We start from the raw sequence: 25,648 nt of genomic DNA, 5'->3' as shown, positions 1-25,648 counted from the left end.
CATTCGATGCCAAACCAGTCAAGAATGGCTTTTTATCCGTTTTTTATGGAGAACACTACAATTTCACGCCCTTCCGCAGACATGAAAGCTTTTAGGGAGAAACTAAGCTTGTCACGAAACGGTCGATCTTACAGTACACTGCACTACGCTGCACCGGGAGGTGCGCACGCACACTTTACGTACCCTATAAGCTTAGGTAATCTCATTTATATTGAAACGATCGTACAACATATATTTGCGTTTTTGCGACATTTCAGTCAACTGCTGCGTTATGGTGCTCTCAGTGCGTCATTGTGGATAGAGAAAGGGCACATCGCGCCATATTCTGAGCAGACGAACTGTATTTGTTTTTTCAGATTTCGCCCGAAAACCTACCCGCACGCGGACGGCAAACAAAGATTTTCTTAATAGCGCCTAACATTACATGTAAAAGCTTAAGGTAATATGCGCCTCGAAAGTGAAAGACTTAAACTTTTGCTCAAACTTTTCTCAAGAAATCTTTCAACCATCCACTTTCAAAATCATGAATAAAAATCGGGCGACACCATGCAAATTTTGGTACTAGATCGAGAAACAAAGTAACCAAGGTTTTTAAAATTCGATATGGCCGCCATCCTAGTGTAAATCTAGCGGGAAAAATGAAATTTTCGATTTTCAAAAAAACTAAGACGGAGAAAGTTTTTTCTTACTCAAGGGGCTTCGAAATAAGCTCCAACAAGTGGTAGATCAGAAAAGAATGGGAAAAGTTTGAGAGTCCAAATATTTGTCCCCAGGAGCATTCTACCTTACACCGACTGCAAAGTGGTTGACTTCGCGGTCTGATAATAAATCAATAACTCCAAACCTTTCTATCCCCAAACGTTGTCGTGCAGTAACAAAGGCCAAAGCATTTACTCACAAATACATGAAAGATCATTCGGCAAGCGAATTGTATTCATGGCTGTTCCTTAGCGACCGTGATGCATTAAGTATTTATCTATTGTGCATTCTGACTGATTCCGATGTTTACCAAAGAATTCAAAGGTGTTCACATTGCCAATCGCGACGGCTCGTTTACCACGTACGGTGCGTTTAAGCAATTTCAGGACCTAGTACCCCGAATACGCGTTGCAATCACACACAACCCGGTGCAACAGGACTTACAACAAAGATTTTAAATAAATTACGCAAAGAAAACTAGGTCTGAACTTTGCCACCTCCCCCTCCCCGAAAAATAATTTATTCGTTAGAGCAACTCACAACGTAAAAACCCTATATTCTATAATTAATCTCAGATTCAAAATTCGACGAAGGAACTCCATTTACTAAACGCACCTATAGTGTAAGGTTTGTATGAGGAAGGGTAAAAAGGAAGTTAATCATGTAGAACGCCTTTGTGAGCGATGTAATTTGCTGCATAGCTTCACATTACTTTCCACGTTGCCAAGGTAGCGAGACTTTAATGCGGTGTAGGCATCCTTCTGTACTACAACGGTTCAATACAGTAAACATTACGAGAAGGATATAAATAAGTGAAACTCAATTGTTTGTGTGGTTCCGTCGATTAAACCTAGCACAACCAACCAATATGAGCGCTGTGCAAAGAGACATGCCAAATTCCGAACATATTTGATCTTATCACTGCTCTTATTTTCTCATTTTGAAAATTATGCCTCAAAACGCGCACTTGACAGTATTCTAGTTAGCGCCTGAACGCTATTGGACGTGGAAGTAGTTCAATCATGGTTCATTTTTGAATACGTACGATTGAAAATTAAACGACAGTATCTATGTACTTAATATGCAGGTAGGTAAAGTCTGAGGTATCTGCGCATGTTCATGAATTTCGTACAGACAGACGGATAGATGGATAAATGGATATGTACATATACTTCTGTACACGTACTTGCTTGATGTACTTCCGTATGTATCAGTTTGTCTACGTACACTGTATACGAACTATCTGTGATTTAGTTTGCACGTAGGCATGTCAGTATGCCTATAGTTTATTTGAGGTCCAGAGAGAAACCAAAAAAGTTACGCTTTGCAAGGAACAAAAAGCGCAGAACATACATCAGAACAGTTGAGAAGTGGCAAATCAGGATCTCTGGACATTTTTATTTTACTGCACTTTCAACTACAGTCACAAGAATTTTCACAAGTTAGTTCCGCCTCTCAGTTGTAAAGGACTACGTGACAACATATTGGCCAATGATGATGCATTTTGAAGATCATGTGATTGGGGACTTTACTAAGTGAATCAGAAATATACGGCAAAGTTAGCACACACACCATTCGTTGACAAGTTGGAGTGCGGGTGAGCTTGGACTGTCAGCGCTGACATATATTAATCGACAGTAAGGCAAGGAATGTGAGTAATTCTTTTTTATTCTTTCAAGAACATTTGCATAAACGGTGTCCAAGGCAGAAATCTTGGAAATCATGAAAATTTCCCCGCAAAAGTTCTGTTACATGTTTTTTTCCAAAAAGGAGCAGCACGCACTACTTGGTCTTGCATGTGCTATTTTTCATTCCCACATTGGAAACCCCTACACTTAATTATTTTTCAGGTCTTACTATTGATTCTGAACTCAGCGTTTTAACCGAACACATGAATGTTTGAAAACCGTTTTGTGATATTAATTACGATTGCGACACAAAGAACTCCCCCCTAGTAACGGCCAGCACGTCACAATTGTAGCCTAGCAACAACAGACAATCCAAACCAAACGGTGTTTAAACATCCTCTTCAGGCCCCTGTCACTGCGGCCTGAAATACACAAAACGTGTGCACTTTGATTAGATGAACACTCCAGCAAGTTTTGTCGAAAGACGACAAATACTCTCAAATAACTAATATAAAATCGTAAAAACGTTTGGCCAAAAACAAATTGCGCTTTGTCCGGGATCGACAAGGACTGGGCAGAAACTACACGGGAGAAGTGGCGAACGTTCTGTCTGTCAGTGTATAAAGATAGTATGTATTTGAGGGGGTATATATATATATATATATATATATATATATATATATATATATATATATATATATATATATATATATATATATATATATATATAAACTTAAGTTCTACACATAGCTCCCAGTGTTGTTTATAGCGCTGCTTGGTAATAGCGGATGAGTATATTTACACACGTATATACTGTAAATATATTCCGTTTATTGCGTTGGTAATGTTGACACTACGTTTCATCCTAAAAGTACGACTTCATCAGGCGAAAAGATTTCTACAATGGACAATACAGACAAAGGAAAACAGAACAGAATAAGACTAGTTCATAGTGTTGGTCGTAATTTACAAGCTGAGAAAGTTACAAAGTTACAATAGGTTTAGAGTACGGTTTGGCAATTGAAAAATGGCGCTCATGGTCAATTTATAGTACCGATCTGTTTTTTAAATTGTTTGTCGATCACAATCAGCTTAGATTGTTGAGGCCGTTGGGTGGTAATGTCCCCAATTTTGAAATCCAGATGGACTCTATTTTTTCCTTCGAAGCACGTCGTCTTGTTTATTTATTTTGACAATCCTAATTATTGAAACGTCTTGAATAGTGTGTTGATTTTGATTGAAGTGAATTGCCACAGCAATTATTTTTTTAAGCCGTATTGTTGATAAATGGCTATTGAACCTGACTTTCGCCTATTTTGTAGACGAAACTCCTCCATGGGAAATTGGTTTTAGGAAAAGTGTGTTGTTTATTATTACATTTGTAAAACGCACACGAATATGTGGCCCGTGTCGGTATTTTTATTCTTTTCATCTGTGTTATGGTTTCACGGTCTGATTATTATATGCTATTCTATTTTTGTTACATCAGAATCCTTATTGTGATTTTGACGCATGCAAAACGAATGGGGTCTTACTTCCTCCCCCTATTGCGTCAGCTGTTATGATCGACGGCCCCTTAACACACCCTTTCTATACGCAGGGTAATAGAGACCAAAACAAAACATTTGTTCTGCACTCTTCAAATACCATTCATTTTGTCGTCCCAGAACCTGGGCTACTAGCTTTTTACAATTTTGCCACTGGGGCGCACCTGGGGCAGTGGACAAAACACAGCTCGTGAGTGATCGGGTCCTTGAAATTTTTCTTTCTCTAGGTTTCTCTGACCAGCAGAGAAAAGACTGGCGTTACAGTGGGGAATGTTAAGTTTGAAAAAGTACAGAGTGATGAAAATCAGTTAGTACACTGCGAAGAGAACTTAGCACTTTAATTTGGAAAGAGCGTGAAGATTAATTTTTTCTCATTTTCTTTCATATGACCGTTCTATGTTAGTTTTCTGCATCATGGGTGGACCGCTTAATGACACCTCGACGAGCGCGGAAGACCTCAAACTCTGTGGCAAGAACTACGAGGAATTACCACCGGAGTTGAGGAAGTACAAAAAATTGAAATATCTTGACGTTAGCAACAACAACTTAGTCAACCTACCAGGTGATTTTGTTGAAGACCAGCCCTCCCTTGAAGAATTAGATTTATCCAACAACAACTTTCAAGAAATACCCGAGGAAATGAGGGAAATGAAAAGTCTACGCCGTTTTGCGATGCCCGGCAACAACATCGCCCGCATTCCAGAGAATATGGGTGACTCTATGGCAAATTTGGTGGATCTCGACTTATCCAACAACAACATAAACGTTATTCCCTCGTCTTTCGCGGGGATGAAAGGGTTGAGGAAGTTGCAACTGCAAGACAACCGCATATCGACACTGCCTGTAGAAGTTCAGCAACTACAGAACCTCGAGAAGCTGGACCTGTCCAGAAATGAGATGAGTGAGCTCCCGGAATCAGTTTGTAAGATGCAGTCCTTGAGATACCTGTACATCAACGAGAACAACCTTAGCGAGGTGCCAGACGAGATTAAGCAACTGACCCAACTCCAGTTCTTCTCGCTTTTTGACAACCAGCTTGAAGAGATACCAGAGAGTGTGGGTAAACTTACAAACCTCTGCAGCCTGAATGTCCATGGAAATGCTATCACTAAAGTTTCCCCAAACATCATAAAACTTCAACAACTAGAAATCTTATACATGTCACACTGTCGGCAAGGGGAAGCGCCCCAAACCGTACTTGCCTTGATGGGGTTGAAGGAGCTTTACTTATATGGTAACGGACTGACCTCGATGCCAGAAGAAGTCGGTAAGATTGCCACATTTCACTTTTTTAAGGAGAGCGTTAGGAAAAAGCAGAGGGGCAGAAATATGTAGCGGAAACCACTGAAATAACAAGGTTCTTTATATTAGGCTGAGTTCATAGATAACGGTGGGGGGGGGGCTGGAGGAATGGCAATCGGAAACAATTTTTTCAGACACCCCCTCGATACCCTCAAAATTGTTCAAGTCTCCTTCAATTATCATATAGCCGCATATTTATTAGGGATGCAGGCAAAGAAAAAATAAACAAGTATTTGATCTGCTCGCAGATGCTCAACACTACCTGTTATTAGCAGTCTGTATAGAGCTATACTCCTAAGGCAAGTTCTTAACTTGATTCATTTTTAAACTCATCAGTGGACTTTTTATTTATCAGTCAAAGTCTACTTGAGTTAATTTAACTCGATTTGGCCAGGCCAATGGCACCTGCTGAATAGCACACAAAATGACGATCATGAGAGAGTATGCAAATTGTGAATTCCTGGCTACGTTAGATGCTTCTTATAAGTTTTACAAAATTGGAAGGTTAAAAATTATTATTCAATCAAATAAAAGTTTCAGTCTCAGAAATATTGGGTGTAATAATGGCAAATTTGGTAACACATTTTTTCATTTAACTTAGAGTCTTTGCTGTACAAAGTTTTACTTTTGTGTTATTTTAAGATGAGAATGTAAAGATTTAGATAATCAATCATGACCCCCATCTTTTTTCTTCAATATTTACTTATTCTCATATGCCAGAATTCATAAATCCCCGATAAGTTTCTCCTGGTCTTCCATGTGTTGTTTTCTGGCCTGATCTTGTGTGCAGGTATGTTTCACTGTCATGATGAGCGTCAGATGACCCGAACTCTTCTTCAGCATACATACTGTCTGTCTGTCTGTCTGTCTGCCTTCATTTTATCATGCAGTGCTGTCTCTGCCACTGCCGGTACGCAGTGACAGTGACAATCATACCGTCTGTCTGTCTGTCTGCCTTCATTTTATCATGCAGTGCTGTCTCTGCCACTGCCGGTACGCAGTGACAGTGACACACATACCGTCTGTCTGTCTGTCTGTCTGTCTGTCTGTCTGTCTGTCTGTCTGTCTGTCTGTCTGTCTGCCTTCATTTTATCATGCAGTGCTGTCTCTGCCACTGCCGGTACGCAGTGACAGTGACACACATACCGTCTGTCTGTCTGTCTGTCTGTCTGTCTGTCTGTCTGTCTGCCTGCCTTCATTTTAGTCATGCAGTGCTGTCTCTGCCACTGCCGGTACGCAGTGACAGTGACACTCATACCGTCTGTCTGTCTGCCTTCATTTTATCATGCAGTGCTGTCTCTGCCACTGCCGGTACGCAGTGACAGTGACACACATACCGTCTGTCTGTCTGTCTGTCTGTCTGTCTGCCTTCATTTTAGTCATGCAGTGCTGTCTCTGCCACTGCCGGTACGCAGTGACAGTGACACTCATACCGTCTGTCTGTCTGTCTGTCTGTCTGTCTGCCTTCATTTTATCATGCAGTGCTGTCTCTGCCACTGCCGGTACGCAGTGACAGTGACACACATACCGTCTGTCTGTCTGTCTGTCTGTCTGTCTGTCTGTCTGTCTGTCTGCCTTCATTTTATCATGCAGTGCTGTCTCTGCCACTGCCGGTACGCAGTGACAGTGACACACATACCGTCTGTCTGTCTGTCTGTCTGTCTGTCTGTCTGTCTGTCTGTCTGTCTGTCTGTCTGTCTCTGTCTCCATTTTAGTCATGCAGTGCTGTCTCTGCCACTGCTGGTACGCAGTGACAGTGACACACATACCGTCTATCTGTCTGTCTGTCTGTCTGCCTTCATTTTAGTCATGCAGTGCTGTCTCTCCCACTGCCGGTACGCAGTGACAGTGACACACATACCGTCTGTCTGTCTGTCTGTCTGTCTGTCTGTCTATCTGTCTGCCTGCCTGCCTTCATTTTATCATGCAGTGCTGTCTCTGCCACTGCCGGTACGCAGTGACAGTGACACTGCCCGTAGGCAGCAGCAGAGAAGTAGCATATTAACTTTGATAATTTTGACAGTAATTTTGATCATTTCATATAACTGCACTCTTGTTCTACTTCCTGTATACAGCGTGTTGAACTGTCCAGTATTCAGCTTGCCCGACACAGCCTGTGAATACGTATCCCACATTTGCATCATTGACAAATAACTTTCAGTCTGGACTCTAATTCAATTGTCACTCAATATTCATATATGCAGGCTTTTGTCGACAAACTGAATATTGTGTGTTTCAGCTTGCTGTAGGGAGACAGCAAGAAACTATATTTGATGTATTGCATAGAAATACAGAGAAAACATCAACAGTTGCAGCTTCTGCCCTGATACTAGGCCTACTTTTTTGAGTGTTTTTACGAAAATTTATACATTTTTAGATTTTTCGAGACAAAAGTAATGTTATCCAATAAAATGGTTCTAGATCTTGTTTAATTATTACTAACATTACAACATTTTGATGACATTATAATGTTATTAAATTTTAATTGAATTACTCATGAAACCTTGGAATCGTAAAAAATGAACCCAAAAATATTTCAGGCCCTCCTATAGGCAGCGAAAAACTTTCAAGTCCCCCTCTACTACCCCAAAAAATTTCGAATCCCCTTGAATTCCTCCAGCCCCTCTCTGTTTTGTGAACGCAGCCTTAACACTGTTTTGCATTCAACGAAGAGTATACATGAACCACGCAATACGATTTGCACAATATTTCCTTCATTTCGCTTCTTTATGACGACAGCAAATGATCCAGATGTTTGCATAGCAACGGTTGCTAGGGGAAATATGCCTTAATTAGGCCTCAAAAAGAATATTCTCGTTTAGTACTGACTTTGTTTGCGAGCGGATACATGAAATATAGCAGTTGTGCTGCATTTTCCCGCCCATTCAACGAAATTATCACAGACAAATGATGATATAGGCATCAACGACGACGACGATAACAACAACAACAACAACGACGACGACGACGACGACGACGACAACAATTACAACAACAACAACAACAACGACGACGACGACGACAACAATTACAACAGCAACAACAATAATGATTGCACCATATTTTCTCTGTCCAGGACAACTGAAGGGGCTAGCAAAATGTGACTTGGACAATAACAAACTCCAGAAATTACCACATGGTTTTACACGTCTAACTGTTCTCAGACAACTCAAGTTGAATCATAATCGATTTGAAGAATTTCCGCAAGTCGTTACAACTCTAGTCAAGCTCCAAGAACTCTCCATTCAGCATAACAGAGTACAAGAGATACCGACAGACATCGGCAACATGAAAGAATTAAAGATATTGGAAGTTGATTACAATAAGTTGGATGATGACGCCATGGAACAATTATCAAGTGTCTCACTAGGGAGCTTGAAGAAGATAAGCGTTGAGGGAAACAACGTCACGAAAATGCCACCGAATTTAGAAAATGTTACATCGGGAATGGAGGACGGTATGTATGTATGTATGTATGTATGTATGTATGTATGTATGTATGTATGTATGTATGTATGTATGTATGTATGTACGTATGTACATATGTATGTACTGTGTACGTATGTATGTATGGATGGATGGATGTATGGATGTGTGTGTGTGTGTATGTATGTGTCTGTCTATCCGTCTGTATGCATGCATGCATGCATCTATACATACATTTTTGGATGGATGGATTTATGGATATGTGTGTGTTTGTGCGCGCACATGCGTATGCGTGTCTGTGTGTCCGCCCCATGTATGGAATGCGTGCACAACCAGGTGATTTCAAGTTTAAAAGAAATAAAGCAATATGAGTGTTTTGTTTACTTACTGATGGTTCTCTTTGTTGTCGAAGCTGAACCTAAAGAACCAGATGAGATGAAGGAAGAATACGGAATGGTGGTTGTGCCAAACAATAAAGTAAGTAAAAATAATCTCAGTAACTGTATAAAGTTTACACAAGGGATTGACCTTGACTTTAGATGTAGTAAGTAGCTGGAAAAGGAAGTCCATTTGTCCACTGTTAAAACAATCTGCCATAACTAACATTTCGATCACACACACGTATTATTCAGTGTCTAAAACATAAACAGCAAACACGAAAGAAAAGACAGTGCAATGATATAATGAGTTTGAGAGGTAAAAGCGGACAACGGAGAGGAAATAGACGAATTAAAATTGCGTAAAATGATTTGCAATACTTCTAATCAAGTAGAAAGTCGTCAGGGAGAAAGTGTTGTAAGCATAGCAAGAGTATCAACAGTCATTTGTTCAGTCATTTTTTATATCTGTATTTGTATATGTATATAATGTCATGTTTAGTAACATGCAATAATTGTATGTATGTATGTATGTATGTATGTATGTATGTATGTATGTATGTATGTATGTATGTATGTATGTATGTATGTATGTATGTATGTATGTATGTATGTATGTATGTATGTATGTATGTATGTATGTATGTATGTATGTATGTATGTATGTATGTATGTATGTATGTATGTATGTATGTATGTATGTATGTGTGTGTGTGTATGTATGTATGTATGTATGTATGTATGTATGTATGTATGTATGTATGTATGTATGTATGTATGTATGTACGTATGTATGTATGTACGTATGTATGTATGTATGTATGTATGTATGTATGTATGTATGTATGTATGTATGTATGTATGTATGTATGTATGTATGTATGTATGTATGTATGTATGTATGTATGTATGTATGTATGTATGTATGTATGTATGTATGTATGTATGTATGTATGTGTGTATTTATGTATTTATGTATGTATGTATGTATGTATGTATGTATGTATGTATGTATGTATGTATGTATGTATGTATGTACGTACGTACGTACGTATGTGTGTGTGTGTGTGTGTGTGTGTGTGTGTGTGTGTGTGTGTGTATGTATGTATGTATGTATGTATGTATGTTCTATGTATGTATGTATGTATGTACGTACGCACGTACCTACGGACGGACGGACGGACGGGCGGGCGGGCGGGCTGGCGGGTGGGTGGGTGGATGGATGGATGGATGGATGGAGGGAGGGAGGTAGGCAGGTAGGTAGGTAGGAAGGTATCTGTGTTTACATCTAAATATTTATGTTTGTATCTATATGTGTATTTAATTTGCATTAATGTGTACATGGATTTGACTGTAATTAAGACAAACCTATCAATTGATTCTGTATATCTATGATTATTTGCTGTATACCCAAACGACGTCGAGTAGTCATCTAATGTCTTATACTTTCTGCTTTGATTCGCCATTTTCGTAGAAACTGTATCGGAAGATGTTGCCATCTGATTTCTATCTGGAAGTACCGCCCTCGACGATCACCAAAAGCGTTTCCTTCACCGCTGAAACTGTGGTTGATCCAAACTGTCATCCCGAAGAAAAGGAATTTGGGAAGCTGGAATCCCACGTAATCGATTTACGTGTATCGAGTGATTCAGTGAGGTTTACTAAGCCGTTGACCCTGGGCCTGAGGGTTCGACCACCTCCAGCTGCAGTGCATTTCGTCATCTTGAAAAATCATAAAGGTCTATGGCAAGAGCTTCACACTATCCAGGTATCGGTATCAATTCTCTTGCATTCTAGCACAGGGGAGCGTCGTCTTTCCTGGAACCCCAGAGATGCACGCAGAATTTGCGCTATAGGATTCAAATGCTATGTCGATCACGCTTGCTGCCCGAATCCTGACGAGAAGTCGTAATAGTGTGTCCTTAGCTTCCACTGTTCGGGTGTTTAAGTTGGTGGGAGGGGGCTTACGTCTTTTGAAAAATGTCATTCTTATTTTACTAAAAGTGATTTAAATATTATTGAATATTCATACAATGTCTGTTCATGCAAATCGGCACTTTTCCACTACACTCACTGATCCCACTGTAAGAGAAAATGTGTTCGTCCTGCCGTAGCAGCAGCGCACCCTGGAGCACGACAGGTACATGTGCATCCTAGTAAAGCAACTACTCAACTTCTTAATCGACTAGTTGTAATTTACTTTTTATTCATTTCCATTTTCTGCTTGGCAGCAACATGTCTTTCACTCTTGATCTGATCCCTATTTTGTTCGAAGTCTCGAGGCAGTACAAATCACTAGTAAGTGAATGAATTTAATGTTATCCGGTTTCTCCCCTGTAGGACAAAGAGCGAGTAAGTGCTAAAATTACTGGTCCCGGGAGGTTTGCTGTGGTTTCTCGGTCTACGAGGCAGACGATCGTCATCGATGAACATGGCAAAACACTCGGCGGCCAAGGAAATCTGACAACATCTCTTGAAATCCCCCCTGGAGCACTGACAAAGAGCGTCGAGTTATCAGTACAGGTAAGTCAGTATCCATCAATAATGTCAAATATAATTGCCGCTCAATCATGAAAATCAGGAAAATCAAGTTAAATTTTCACACAGCATATGAAGGAACAAACGAAATATATTCGGCTTAGACCGGAATGTTGTGGCACTGAAACTTGAGTCATATGCAGAGTGACATATAAAATGAACCATTGTTTCAAGACGTGACAGTATAGAAATAACGGGCGACGCTCTGACCATTAACGTTTATTTATGGGCAAGGGCGAGAGGAAAGCCAAAAATTAACGGGCGAGGCTTGCCGAGCCCGTTAATTTGGCTTTCCTCGAGCCCGCGCCCATAAATAAACGTTAATGGTCAGTGCGGAGTCTGTTATTTCCATTATATTATCATCGAACCGGAGAAAACCGTCAAAATTTGCGAAATTTTCGGGAGCGAACGACAACTTGGCCCCAGAACTGAGCAATACGCGACGCACTGTCACGCGCGCTGTAAAATATTGGCAAATCTGGCAATATTTTCAGAAAAAAGTATCTCAACTTGGCCCACAAGTGCTCCATTTTATTTGTGATTGACTATGATTTACGTTTGAGCTATACAGTTACGATACTTTGAGTTGAAAATCTTATTATTCATATTCACGGGCATATAAACAGACCATTACTGTGTATTTGTGGTCAGTCACGTGGTTCAGCTCGACCAATCAAAATGCGACAGGCAAGGCATGGTAATATAATATTCTTATCATACATGCTATGCCTGTATTGCCATTCTTCTATTGTTTAGACGGTACTGATATGAACCCATATTTTAACTAGTGAAAATACGAATTATATTTTCACTGTAACCGAACTACTTACAGCGACGCGTACGCGTGACCTTCGCTGGTATGCATGACCTTCGTTGGTATATGTACATATAAAACAGCTGAGCGAATAAGACAAATGACAATCCGAAACGTCATTATGATTATGGTCAAAATTCTGTTGTTTGCAGTGACTTCATTGGTATTGCACTTAGGCACAAGTACAATTGTACAAAAAACATACAAACAAACGTATTGAAAATTTGTATCATTTGCCGAAACATGTCATTGTTCACGGCCGGCCGGCCCCGTGGCGGTGCAGTGTTTTCATGTCGTCTACGCTGCTGAAGATTACATGTAAGATATCGGTTGACAGTGCATCATGATAGAACCGCTTTACGACAAGTTTCCTGTTGATGAGCTTAAGTATCTGGGCGGTGAATTACATCTTACAGCCTTAAATGAGCCACAAAAATCCGACCACACTGAAAATACTCGCGACAGACAAGGTTCAATGTGCACATAATATTTCCGATTTTCACCTGTCAGTGAGATTCACAGGTCATGATCGTGTCTGGCGGCAGGGTTTCAGATACAATGTAAGATCTAGGGAAAGTCAAACTTTCGCTTAGGTTGTTAAAGGAAGATTAGTTCTATTAAGGCAAGCCAGGAACGAAAATATACGAGCAGACGACGGAAATACCTTTGAAATTTTTATTCGTACAGCAACAAAATCACAAACGAGTTACGACACTACAGCTTACAGTGTACTCACTTCATGTTTTCCCTAATCCGCTTACTAAGAAGGTATATTCGGCATATTTGACGTCTGAGGACATGTATAATTCTTCGAGATAAAGTGACTGGACAGGTACGGGTATATATCCACTGTGCATTTATAGATGTCGCAGAGCTGCTCGCTCCATGCACTCAGCTGTTCATAATCGATCGATTTCGAAATCGAACGCTGGCGTGGAGCGTGTATTTTGACGCACGCGATTTTGTCGGCCTCATAACTTTCACGCAGGGATGAGGTTATGTATCAAAACACGAAAACACACCCATTTTACACACTCCAGTCTATATTTTACACCCAACGTCATTTTAAACTAAAAATACATCTTCTTCAAATTGTGAAAACCTGTGTCGACATCGTAATATTGAAATTGTTCGCTTTAAAAGTGAGCCATAAACCCTGCTTTGAAGTGGAATGGCCCGATAGCGGAATAATATCAAGAAGTGATATGGTTGTCATCACTCCTTAGCAACCAACTTTTTATAAGTACAGCCTGGAGGAAGCAAGGTCGATTTCAAGTTGATTTCGTTTCTAATTTCGGAGCGTCTGTAGGAGAGCAGTCATAACCAAAGCATGCATGTATGATAAAGGGGTTATTACACGAAATAATCGCAATCATACCAATCCATAATCCAATAACACTAGGTCAAAATTTGTAAGACAATAGTTGTAAACATAGACACAAAACAGCACAGAACAGACAGTAAATAGACGGTACAAACAAAGTCAAATTCATGAAAGAAAGATATATGGACCTCTGGCAAAAAGACCAAGAAGTGATGTCAGGTGTTTCGAAAATAGTAAGCGCATCCTGCCCCACATGTGGCACCCGCCATATATCAATCTGTAAGTCAGATAGGTAGTGGTCACTAACTAAGGCCCAATGTCACCGATGCCATCAGTGATCATTTGTCGAAGAGAGATATTGTATTTATCTACCAGCTTGCGATACCTGCCAAAAAAGCGTTTGAATGTAGAGACAAGTCTTGCTCTGGTGTAACCTTGATTTAACAGTTTGAAAGAGAGATGGCCATGTCTCTCTACAAAATCACCATATGAACTGCATGCTCTTGCATATCGTATAAGCTGGGAAATGTTTACCCCATAAGCAGGTGAGAGTGGAATATTACTGATGAGGTGTGGAAAATTAATTATACTAAAGTTGAAATCATCTCTCTTGTCATATAGCCTAGTAGAAAGGTGACCATTGGAGTCAAATTCAAGTAAAATGTCCAGATATGAAGCAGAAGAGGCCGTTTCTGTAGTTTCTTTAATCTCCAATTCTGGAGGATAAATCATAGCGAGATATTTACTGAATTCAGAGTTATTCAATGAAATAACATCGTCTATGTATCTAAATGTTAGGTTGAAAGTACGAGCTACAGAGACCTTTTTCTGCTTGATAAGGTTCTGGATAAATTCTGCCTCGTATGAGAACAGAAATAAGTCGGCAAGTAAGGGAGCACAGTTAATGCCCATGGTAATTCCTATACACTGTTGGAAAATGTGTCCTCCAAATTCAACAAATATATTCTCGTGATGTGTCCGTATTTTGACTCGTTGCTGCGCAACTCGTCAAAATACGGACACATCACTCGAATACGACGCGGTATCGCCCTAACTTCGTGTAATAACCCCTAACTATAACTGTCCAATTAGCAAATGATGATAAATACAGCGAAAAACAAAACATTATAAGAATGTACGTAGTTTCGCTTTAGACAACTTTAGTGTTACATGTTGCTACCAGTGAAAGACAGTTTTCTCATACAAATATCACTCCTTTAATGATAACGAAAAATAGAATTACAAGACACAAATATTAAGTGATGCAATGCTGATATAAATCTGCCAGTTATGAGATCATTATGATACTTACTGTGTTTATATTTTGCTTCTACACCCAGCTACTTGACAAAGATCCGATCCCTCGAAGTGAGTTGATCGTCTTTGGTGGCGCCATTTTGATAGAAAGACCTGAACATGGTGTGTACCTGGAAGAGCCAGCAACCGTACGATTGCCATATTGTCCGAAGTTGGACAAAAGCTTAAAGCATTCAAGTGGCGCCAGTCCCTCTGACAAGACCCCAGAAGACACAGTAACACGACTCTTTGGGACCGGCCCTTTGAACCAATGGATTGACGTCACGGACATAGAAAAGACCGAGTTTAAAAACGATGACAAAGTTGTAGTTTTTTCACCGAAGTACCTTAAAAGGTAGGTTTTGACTTTGACTTAACCATCAGAAGGAACAAAACTGCACTGGCAGACTCGTTGCTCTATATTGTGTTCCTTTTCTTTTTCTTCAGTAATGCCTTTCTGTTTGTTAGTTTACTGATGTTATTTTTCTGAGGTGCCAGGCGTCTCTTGGTCGACGATATTTTCAGAAAGTGATCGTAGGGAAAGCAAATCGGGCATGTTGGTTTGATAAATATTATAGTTGTAACAGTATGCACATATTGACTGGCCATAACAGTAACAGCATACGTTTGTTGCCTGAGGACCTGAGAGTTGCCCCCAAACAGTCTGTTTCACAAGGCCGTGGACCGAGAGAAACAGAGGGGTTTTAGCGACTATAAGCCCCAAGGAAATACAAACGTATGCTGCTACCATGTGTCTAAACACACCTCATCCAATTTTCTCGCTAAATATCGAGAAGTTCCTCGGCTATTCGTCTCAGTCGTAGAAAGGACTTCTGTACACACATTCTAGAATGCGCGCATGCGTAGACGGCACTTTCTAACTCGCCTGTAACTGGGAACCGGTAACTTGTTCTTTGCATGTATCATTGCGAAATCAGTCCAAAATAACGCCGGACACACAGCTACTGTTGAACATTCAATACTTCACAAAATTTGAATTAATGTCTTTGTTCTGAGAGAGAGAGAGAGAGAGAGAGAGAGAGAGAGAGAGAGAGAGAGAGAGAGAGGGGAGGTGTACGTGAACGATTCCAAATACTAACATAAATTGTAGCACATATGCTTTTCATTGTTTTTTTCTCTTATTTCTTATAGCTATGTCGTACTTTCCTATTCTTCCGATGTTCGGACATATTCCGTACGAAAGTACCTAGCGGAGAAGGTGGAGTCATTGGCACGCGGAGATCTCGCTGTTAGCGTCTTTCTTCTGCAGCACGTTGACAACCCTCGGACCCTTCTGATTGACATCATCGAGAAAGAAAAGCTGAAAAACTCCATTGACTACTGGAAGGACAGGGGCTACCAATCACTGTATGGCGATGATGGTGCAAACCAAAGCAGAGATGCGGTCATCAGTAACGGCGTACATGTCTCCGTATTGTCTGCAAAGTTAAAGGGCGGGGCGCTTGCTGCTGCGAAGAAGAAAACGTTCTTTCTGAACAAACGCAACTATTTGTTGGCCTACATCAAACTGAAAGAGCAGTATGACAACAATGGTTTCTTAAAGATTCGTGTTGGCGAGAAGCGTATTAAACTGCGCTTTAAAATTCCACCGGTAGGCTCATTGCAAATGTTAAATTTCTTAAACATCCTTGGTTATATTTCGATTAAAATGCATGCTTTATTATTGATATTCTGTCAATACTGTTTTCCCCGTTCATTTTTTGAGAATATGGTACAACTTCCAGTCCTGACACACCACTCGATTTTCCGTATTAATTCCATATAAGGGTGGCAGTGTAAACGAGAAATATAAAATCATAGCAACGGGAATATTTGTCGAAATCACATTCCTTACCATTTCAGCAATTCTCTACCTAAAATATACTATGAAAAGCCAAACCACACCTTCGTATTAAACTGATATTCTGTCAATAATGTTTGCCCTGCTGATTTTTTAGAATATGCTACAATTTCCAGTCCTGATACATTGCTCGACTTTCCGTTTTGAATTAAATTAATTGTACTGAGGATGACAGTGTAAACGGGAAATATAAAATCAATGGGAATATTTTTTTCGACAACACATTCCTGAAAATTTCAGCAATTCTCTACCTAAAATATACTATGAAAAACCCAAATCACACCTTCAAAAATAATTAAAGATAAAATAATTAAAGATAATTAATTGACTGAACCTACTAACATTAATCTAGTAAAGTTAATGTCATGTAATCTGGCTATTTTTATAGGAGGTGGCGAGGGAGACAGATAATAACATTTCGACAGGTAAGAACTTTGTATTATTTATACAATGCTTTCAATCGATAAAACCTCAAACTTCTGACAGATTTTCCTTGCGAAAAGTGTAATAGCTGTTATCAGTCTTGCCAAAGGACTTGGTGGTGCTAATGCATGGAAGCAGACCATATTATCGATACTTGTTTGGCGACTCGTTCCTGCGCGACCTCTCGTAGAGTTCCAATCGGTGCCGGGTTGGCGGTGAGGCACCGAATTCTCTCTCTCTCTCTCTCTCTCTCTCTCTCTTCTCTCGTCTCTCTCTCTCCTCTCTCTCTCTCTCTTCTCTCTCTCTCTCTCTCTCTCTCTCTCTCTCTCACTGAGTGTCTATCTGCTCTGTCTGGCTGTCGAGACTAGGGACTGGTCAGTTTCTTCGGCGGGGGGGGGAGGGGGCGGTGGATTATTTTTTGCCGACGTCAAAAAGTGGCTGACCCCCCCCATTCCAAATTTTGAAAACAGGTTGACCCCCCTATTCCAAGTTGTGAAATTAGGGTGGACCCCTCTGCACGTGACAACTGTAATATATAATCATGTAATACTGTAATATATATATATATATATATATAGATATATATATATATATATATATATATATAAAATATATATATATATACATATATATATATATATCATATATATATTGTATTTTACATACATTTCTATTTTAACAGTCATTCTGTGTTTTAATGAAATTGTTGGCATGTCAGTTGTAAGATAGGAATTTCAAAAAGTTTGAATACAGTACCTTTTGAATGAGCTGTGAATGTATTTCACACTTTCTATGCTTAACCAGATGTCCTGAACTGTTGTACAGAAATGGATGTCAATCATTAATATCAAACAGGAAAAAGCAGTAAATCAAAAACTTTGATGGGTGTTAAGACTTGCCAACCATCCAATTAAATCTCCTGAGGAACCATAGAGATCAGGCATTTTAGCCAAATCTGATGTGTGCAGAGTCTGAGATGACCTTTTCTTGTAACATTGATATTTGTGCATGTTGCTTTCTCATACTGAATTCTCATAGAGAGAACAGAAAAGTATCAGGTTCATATGAAATGCAGATTTCATAATAGTACACTTTCATTTAGCAAACATGAAGATATCTCTGGCATATATCTCTGATTTATTAAAGTATGGTGCCCGAAGGGCGCGGAGAAAAATATGAAACATCCTGATATCTCTGATATGTATGTCTTGTATATTAAAGTAATGCACAGGAAGGGTGTACTGAAAAATGTCTGATATAGTAAAGTAATGCGCTCGAAGAGCACGCTGAAAAATATTGAACATACATATATCTCTGATATATGTATGCCTGATATGTTAAAGTTGGGCGTGCTGAAAAATATGTCTGATTATTAAAGTTACGCGCCCGAAGGGCGCGCCGAAAAATGCAACTGGATGAAATTTGTGGCTGACACGATGCATTTTAGGCAATGATGAGCCTGTGTCGAAATTCAAAAACACACTGACCCCCCTATTGGGCATTTCAAAACATGGTGACCCCCCTATCACCAAAGTCAAAAACAGGGTGAACCCCCCCCCCCCATGAATCCACCGCCCCCCAGGCCGAAGAAACTGACCAGTCCCCTAGGATCGCACTTTCTTGCAACATCTAGGTCGGGCAATTCGCAGAGACAGTCGATGGAACTATGCAGTCCATGTTGTATGACACTAACGTTGACTTGCAAAGATGCATACAAACAGTGTCTTTTAAAGCTTTCTTAAAGCAACTCGGAGGAGAACATTTTCTTGGACAGTAATTGTAAATTTAATATGGCCTTTGCACATCATCATGCCTTTGTTGCTCTTCGTCTCAATTGGCAATCGAGGAATGTCGCATGATGAAGGTGTAGACCCTCACCTCACAATACGTAAGCTGTATGTAAGACGTTGAAGACGAATGCTATTTACTCTTAATTTTTTCCATGTACAACCATCTCAAAACAGACTTTTCCCACTATTTGCGTCTATTCGACTATTCAAAAATATAATTCCAAGCACTAATGACTGAACAGACGTATATAAAGCCGGGTGGCTGAGACTTAGCATGTTCGTGAGACTGTCGACAGTGCCTTTTCTGTCTCTTATTGGTGTAGTTTTTCGCATATACGAAGGTGGGGGAGTCGCACGAGTAGCGCTGAAGGCGCGAGCTGGGCATTCCAAAGCTAGCCTAGACTCTAAGCGGAGAACTCCGAGGCCAAAACACTCCGTTTAGAGTATATTGGCTATCCAAAACCATACATGTACGGTGACACAAGGGACGGTTGTCTATTGTAGGACTTGGGTTGCTATTAATTATTAACGAGATACGCCGTCGAGAAAAGAGCGGAGGCAAAGGAAGAAATTTGCTGTCGCCATGTTGGGTTGGTAGTGTGTACAGCTGGCCATGTCGTGACCGGTGACCTGCACCCCGCTTCACCTGTCAATCAATTCCTCTGCATTACGTTGCAACAGGATTTTCCCTGTTGTTGTCGTTGAGGGCGCAGCGGAAGACAACAGTCCCTCGTGCCTTACGACACTCGCGGTTCGCGCCTTTGGCGCTTCGCTCGCGATTCCCCCACCGTCGTATGTGCGAGAAATTATACCAATAAGATACAGAAATGGCACAAGGGACTGTCGACAGTCTACACGTCCGCGTAAATGTTTGTGTTGTGTTTTTGTGCTGTGTTTTGTTGTGTTGTGTTGTGTTGTACTGTACTGTGCTGTGCTGTGCTGTTTTTAGGTGCCCAAGCCTAAGCTTGGGCACCTATTGTTTCGTTGGAATTTTTCTTTCTTCTTGTGTCAATTTTTGCCAGCCTAGAACTTGAATAACGCCTATGCTAAACATTTCAAACTTGGTACATGATGGGGGCCAATGAGAAGTGGTGCACCTGACCCTTGAATTTTTTATTGGTCACATGACCTGGTGGCCATATTGGATTTCCAAAAACCTGAAAACGGCTTCTCCTGATGATCTAGGGGTCTAGTCAATTTGAATTTTTATACATAGCAAGCATGACCTAAGGTCTTGAGATTTTGTAAATGAAATCGCATGCGGTCACGTGACTTTGGCCGCCATATTGGATTTTAAAAAAATACCCTTTTAATCTTTAAAAATCTTTCTCCAGAACCAAAACACCGTTTGAGCTGAAATTTTACTCATGTCATCCTTAGAGTGATCTCTTTCAAGTTTAAGAAAAACATTTCGATCGGTCACGTGATTTGGCCGCCATATTGGATTTTGCAAAAATGCAGTTTCATCTTCAAAAATCTTCCTCTCCAGAATCAAAACACTGATTAGGCTGAAATTTTACACATGTCTTTCTTAGAGTGATCTCTTTCAAGAGTACGAACGACATTTGCATCGGTCACGTGATTTGGCCACCATCTTGGATTTTACGAAAATCGCAATTTAATCATTAAAAATCTTCTCTCCAGAACCAACACACCGATTGAACTCATATCATACTTAGAGTGATCAATTTCAAGTTTGCGAAAGACATTTCGATCGGTCACGTGATCTGGCCGCCATATTGGATTTTCGAAAAAATACCAATTAATCTTCAAAAATCTTCTTCTGCAGAACTAAAACACCGATTGAGCTGAAATTTTACTCATGTCATCCTTAGAGTTATCTCTTTCAAGTTTGCGAAAGACATTTGGATCGGTCACGTGACTTGTCCGCCATATTGGATTTTCGAAAAATACCAATTCAATCTTCAAAATGCTCCATATATAATTGACCCAAATAACAATATTACACCACAGTTTGTTGGTTGGTTTAGTTCGTCCCTACGAACGCACCAAATTACTGATTGGTAACAAAGAGCTCATACTTGTGTAAAAGAGTCAATATGTCACATGACCAGACTCATTGATTATGCACATATCTAATTCTAAGCTAACCAATAGGGCTAGAGTGCCGCTTTTTGGTACACAAGGAGTACTATGGGATAGAAATCTTTTGTCAATATGGCACGTGACCAGACCTAATTAATCATGCTCATATCTTAATCTAATTTAACCAAATGACCTAGAGAGCCAAATTTCAATACACAGGGAGTACTTTGGGATAGAAATATTTGGCAATATCGCACCTGCCCAGACCTTATTAACTATGTGCATACCTAATTCTAGGCTGACAAATAGGGCAAGAGGGCCGAATTTGCGTACATGACGAGTACTATAAGATAAAAATCTTTTCTCAAATACCCGATTTCAAGGTCAATTTTTGTGTGTATATGTAATATTAGGCTTGGGCACCGCCAACGCTGCTTGCAGCTTTAATATTGTTTTGTGTTTGATGTGTCATGGCGTGCTTGTGTTGTGTTGTTACGTGTTGTCTTGTGTTGTCTTGTTCAATTTTATTTGTGCATCGCCTGTACTCTGTATTTCAGGTTTTGTTTTGTATTCTGTGCATATATTGGCCGGTGGCCTAGCAAAATAATAAACCTTTACTTACCATTCAGCATTCCGAAAGTCCCATCGAAAATGAATTCAGACAATTGTAGTGACTGTCTAAGCAAATAACCCATTTTATCACAACTGGAAGTTGTGATATAGAGGTGGTTTCAACCGGTGTTTGATGTCGTCCATTTCCGTAAACGACAAAAAGTCAAAAACTGCTGAACAGAGTGCGTTGATATTTGATACTGATACATAGACTGGTTCCAAGGTTCCAATTCCGAAAAATGGAGCCAAACGGAGCGCCGGTTAGATAGTTTTGGGAAATTTCTAACCCCCCTTTTTATCTAATTGATTTTAGGGGTCTTTCATACATGTAGTTTTGGAATGTACACCAATCCTGCATTGTGGACTGTTTTATGAGTTGTTGAACAGAAATGAGGTTTTGATGAATGTTACAAATATGCAGGATGGCTGATTCAAAGTATCAGAGATTTCTATGGTCTTTTGGGCATCAAAAGCATTAAAAAAAACATATTTCATAGTTTAGATTCTCACTTTTGAGATGACCCTAGGCATTTGTTAAGTAAACATCCTTGAGTCAATATACAGACTTTGACATTCCAGAGATTAAGTATCCACAACCTCACATGTTACAGTCTTTCACTACAATGGTATGGCCCAAACCCATTGTTATCAATGGAGAGTGTGGACCTGTCTACAGGAAATTGGGGTGAACAGGTTAGACAATGAGGTTACAAGTTGTAGGTTAGTTATCAAGGTAGCACCGGCATAGAGTCCTGAGCATCTGTCCATGTGTTCTCACAGCAAATTACAGGGAAAAAATTATTTGAGAAGTTTCTCTCCTTTAAATAGAAGTATATTACAATTTAAACCTGTCATGGATAGATTGCTCTCAAATGATCTGAAACACAGTTATTGCCCATTAGCAACAAATCTGTAGCAAGATTTATGTAAAGTTCATGAACTTACACAAGGTATTAGACAAAAGATGACCATGACTTTGCAACTTTCAACATTTATTTCATTCAGATTTCCTCAGTTTAGTGTATAATTTTGTAATCTTAATTACTGTCAACTTAGCTTTACAAACTTATTCTAACCTCATTATTCTTACACTAGTGTTATACCTTATAACCACAAAATTTCAAGAGATGCATATATGATTGTCACTTAACAATTTACAAATATGTCTTCTGCTTTTTCTCCATATACATATACATGTCTCTTTTCTCATAAAAATGAGCTTAAAATCGCAATGTGAAAAATAGTCTTTCAGCTATATGTTGCTCATTGACTTTGTGGTCTGTCTAATTCACAGTGAGTGTGGTTGTTGATAAATGCCGATAATACTAGGCGGTCATTATGTCCAAGCGCCATTGGCGGTATTTTTTAACATAATGACCATAGGTCATTATCACAACTGGAAGTTGTGATATAGGGTTAGCTTCAACCGGTGTGGGATAGTGTCCATTTTCCGTAAACGACAAAAAGTCAAAAACCGCTGAACAGACTGCATTGATATTTGGTAGAGTTATTCAGACTAATTCCAAGGTTCCGATTCCGAAAAATGGAGCCAAACGGAGCAGCGGTTAGATAGTTTTTGGAAATTTCTAACCCCCTTTAACTAATTGATTTTAGGGGTCTTTCATATATGTAGTTTTGGAATGTACACCAATCCTGCATTGTGGACTATTTAATGAGTTGTGGAACAGAAATGAGGTTTTGAATAATGTTACAAATATGCAGGATGGCTGATTCAAAGTATCAGAGATTTTCATGCGCTTTTGGTAATAAAATTGATAAAAAACAACATATTTAATGTTTTAGATTTCTCACATTTGTTATGACCCTTAACATTACAGACTTGATGACATAACTAGCTGCTGGACCTATTTACTGGCGCATTGATTTAAAGACAAAGATCGTTTTATTTTGTAATAAGGACGTGTGATTTCGTAAAACATGGTCTATTAGCCTGGAAATGTGATTTTTGCGAATATTGCTTACCCCACTGACAAACAGTGTGGTTTGAAAATGGCTGGAATTCGCTACTTCGGGACTTTGTTTTCTGTGTGGATTTACTGACAAACTCCAAACCCGCAGCACCTACCCATTCAGTATTTCATGTACAGGTGTACCCAGAGATAGAGTAGTTTCACAATGTGCCAGTTGTGATCAAGTGCCATTGGCGCTATTTTTTCATAGTGCTACGCAATCGTTTGCGGGAAATATAAACCTTATTCTGAACGACAAACTAAACAACGCGACGTGCTACTAGTAAAATTGCGGAGCACTTAAGATAATTAATCAAAGAAAAATCAGATGAATTCACCTCCCTATCCTATACGTGTGACGAGTAGGAATTCGTTGATGGTAAACTCTTGTTATACCTCACCACACGATGTAGGCCTACTGACAACATAAAAAAGTGCAATTTGGATAATTTGTGTCTGTGCAGTTTCTTCATTTTAAAAAAGGTATCAGTATGTGCACAAACATTCAAGTTGGTTTTACTTCTCATCTTGTTTTTGAATCTTCACAGATAAGACTACGGAAGAGAAGTATAAGAAAGTGTCAGAGGAGCTCCAGGAAGGACAATGGCAGCCGGTGGCAAGGGTCTTGGGAATAGACGAGTTTGAAATTGAACGACTTACCTACACATACGAAGAAGTAAAGACTCGAGTTTTCCAGATGCTTATACTCTGGGAACAGCAGTTCAAACAGACACAATCGAACAAAAAACTTGACTACGGCGCTTGCTAACGCTCTGGAGGAAAAAAATATGAAAGAGTTGGCTCGTTTGTTCCGCCAATCCTCATTTTGCGCTCTCGTTTGAAGACGTCCTATGGAAGGACATTTCCGCCGCTGAATGGCTTTTGAAAACAATCAAGTCTTCATTACTTCTCTTGTGCCAGACTTAACAGAATCTTAAGTTGTTGTAAATTATGTTTGTATAGGGCATATAGTATCGCAACACAGGGCAAACGACGTACGTATAGTTGTAATACTTTAGAGAAATCTGTAATTGCAGTTAAGGTATTATGCGCCTCGAAAGTGAAAGACAAACATTTCCTCAAGAAATTCTAAACATGGTAGGAATAAAAACTGTCATAATTCTGTTCACTATTTCTTCACTGAACACAGTTTACTTCATCAAAGCCGCTGTTTTTGTAATTAAGGTAGTATGCACCTCGAAAGTGAAATACTTAAACGTTTGGTCTAACTTTCCTCAAGGAATCTTTCAGTCATTCTCTTTCAAAATCAAGAATAAAAATAGGGGGTCACCATGCAAATTTTGGTACTAGAGAAACAAATTACCCAAGATTTACGTACCGATATTAGAAATTCAAAATGGCAGCCATCCCTGTGTTAACTCTATAAGGAAAAATAAAAATTTTCGAATTTCGAAAAACTAAGCAGGTGAAAAGTTTTCTTTTACCTTGAGCTTTAAAATGAACCCCCACATGTGGTATATGAGAAGAGAATTGTAAAAGTTTGAGAGTCCGACTATCTGTCCCCGAGGTGCGTTCTACCTTTATAGAATCATAATGGCTACGAGTCTTACAAACAACGTCTTCAAAGAATGACATATACGTAATCGTATTCTGTTCAAATACTCTTCCTTCGCTATTAATAGTATGCGTCTCGAAAGTAAAGACTTAAACTTTTACTCAAACTTTCCTCAAGGTATATTTCTTCAACCATTCTCTTTCAAAATCAAGAATAAAAATCGGGCGTCACCGTGCAAATTTTTTTACTAGAAAAACAAATTACCAAAGATTTACCTATATTTGAAATTCAAATGGCCGCCAACTTGAGTTAACTCTACGGAGAAAAATAGATTTTCGATTTTCGGAAAAACTAAGCCGGTGAAAAGTTTTCTTACACCAAGAGCTTTAAAATGAACGCCCACAAGTGGTAGATCAGAAGAGAATTGTAAAAGTTTGAGAGTCTAGAGGTATCTGTCCCCGAGGTGCGTTCTGAGTACG

At 39.5% G+C, this 25,648-nt stretch overlaps 1 protein-coding gene across 1 annotated transcript; it reads left to right on the top strand.

The window, feature by feature from the left end:
- Positions 1 to 2,272: 2,272 nt before the first annotated feature.
- Positions 2,273 to 24,680, top strand: LOC139143719 (protein scribble homolog). The gene is made up of 10 exons (XM_070714253.1): positions 2,273 to 2,350; positions 4,278 to 5,141; positions 8,253 to 8,633; positions 9,015 to 9,079; positions 10,454 to 10,747; positions 11,320 to 11,502; positions 14,996 to 15,306; positions 16,104 to 16,563; positions 17,201 to 17,237; positions 24,202 to 24,680. The coding sequence occupies exons 2-10, from the start codon at positions 4,289 to 4,291 to the stop codon at positions 24,420 to 24,422; spliced, it is 2,805 nt and encodes a 934-aa protein (XP_070570354.1). The 5' UTR covers positions 2,273 to 2,350; positions 4,278 to 4,288; the 3' UTR covers positions 24,423 to 24,680.
- Positions 24,681 to 25,648: the final 968 nt, after the last annotated feature.

The sequence above is a fragment of the Ptychodera flava genome, chromosome 11 (genome assembly GCF_041260155.1).
Source record: "Ptychodera flava strain L36383 chromosome 11, AS_Pfla_20210202, whole genome shotgun sequence".
NCBI lineage: Eukaryota > Metazoa > Hemichordata > Enteropneusta > Ptychoderidae > Ptychodera > Ptychodera flava.
Note: the sequence above shows the minus strand (reverse complement) of the source record. Positions and strands in the feature narration are given on the sequence as shown.

Bases quoted from the DNA above. Each gene is read 5' to 3' on its own strand.
- LOC139143719 (XM_070714253.1), top strand. From the start codon at position 4,289: ATGGGTGGACCGCTTAATGACACCTCGACGAGCGCGGAAGACCTCAAA. The intron at 10,748-11,319 runs GTATCGGTATCA...TCTCCCCTGTAG, and splicing joins AAGAGCTTCACACTATCCAG to GACAAAGAGCGAGTAAGTGC. The intron at 15,307-16,103 runs GTAGGTTTTGAC...TATTTCTTATAG, and splicing joins TCACCGAAGTACCTTAAAAG to CTATGTCGTACTTTCCTATT.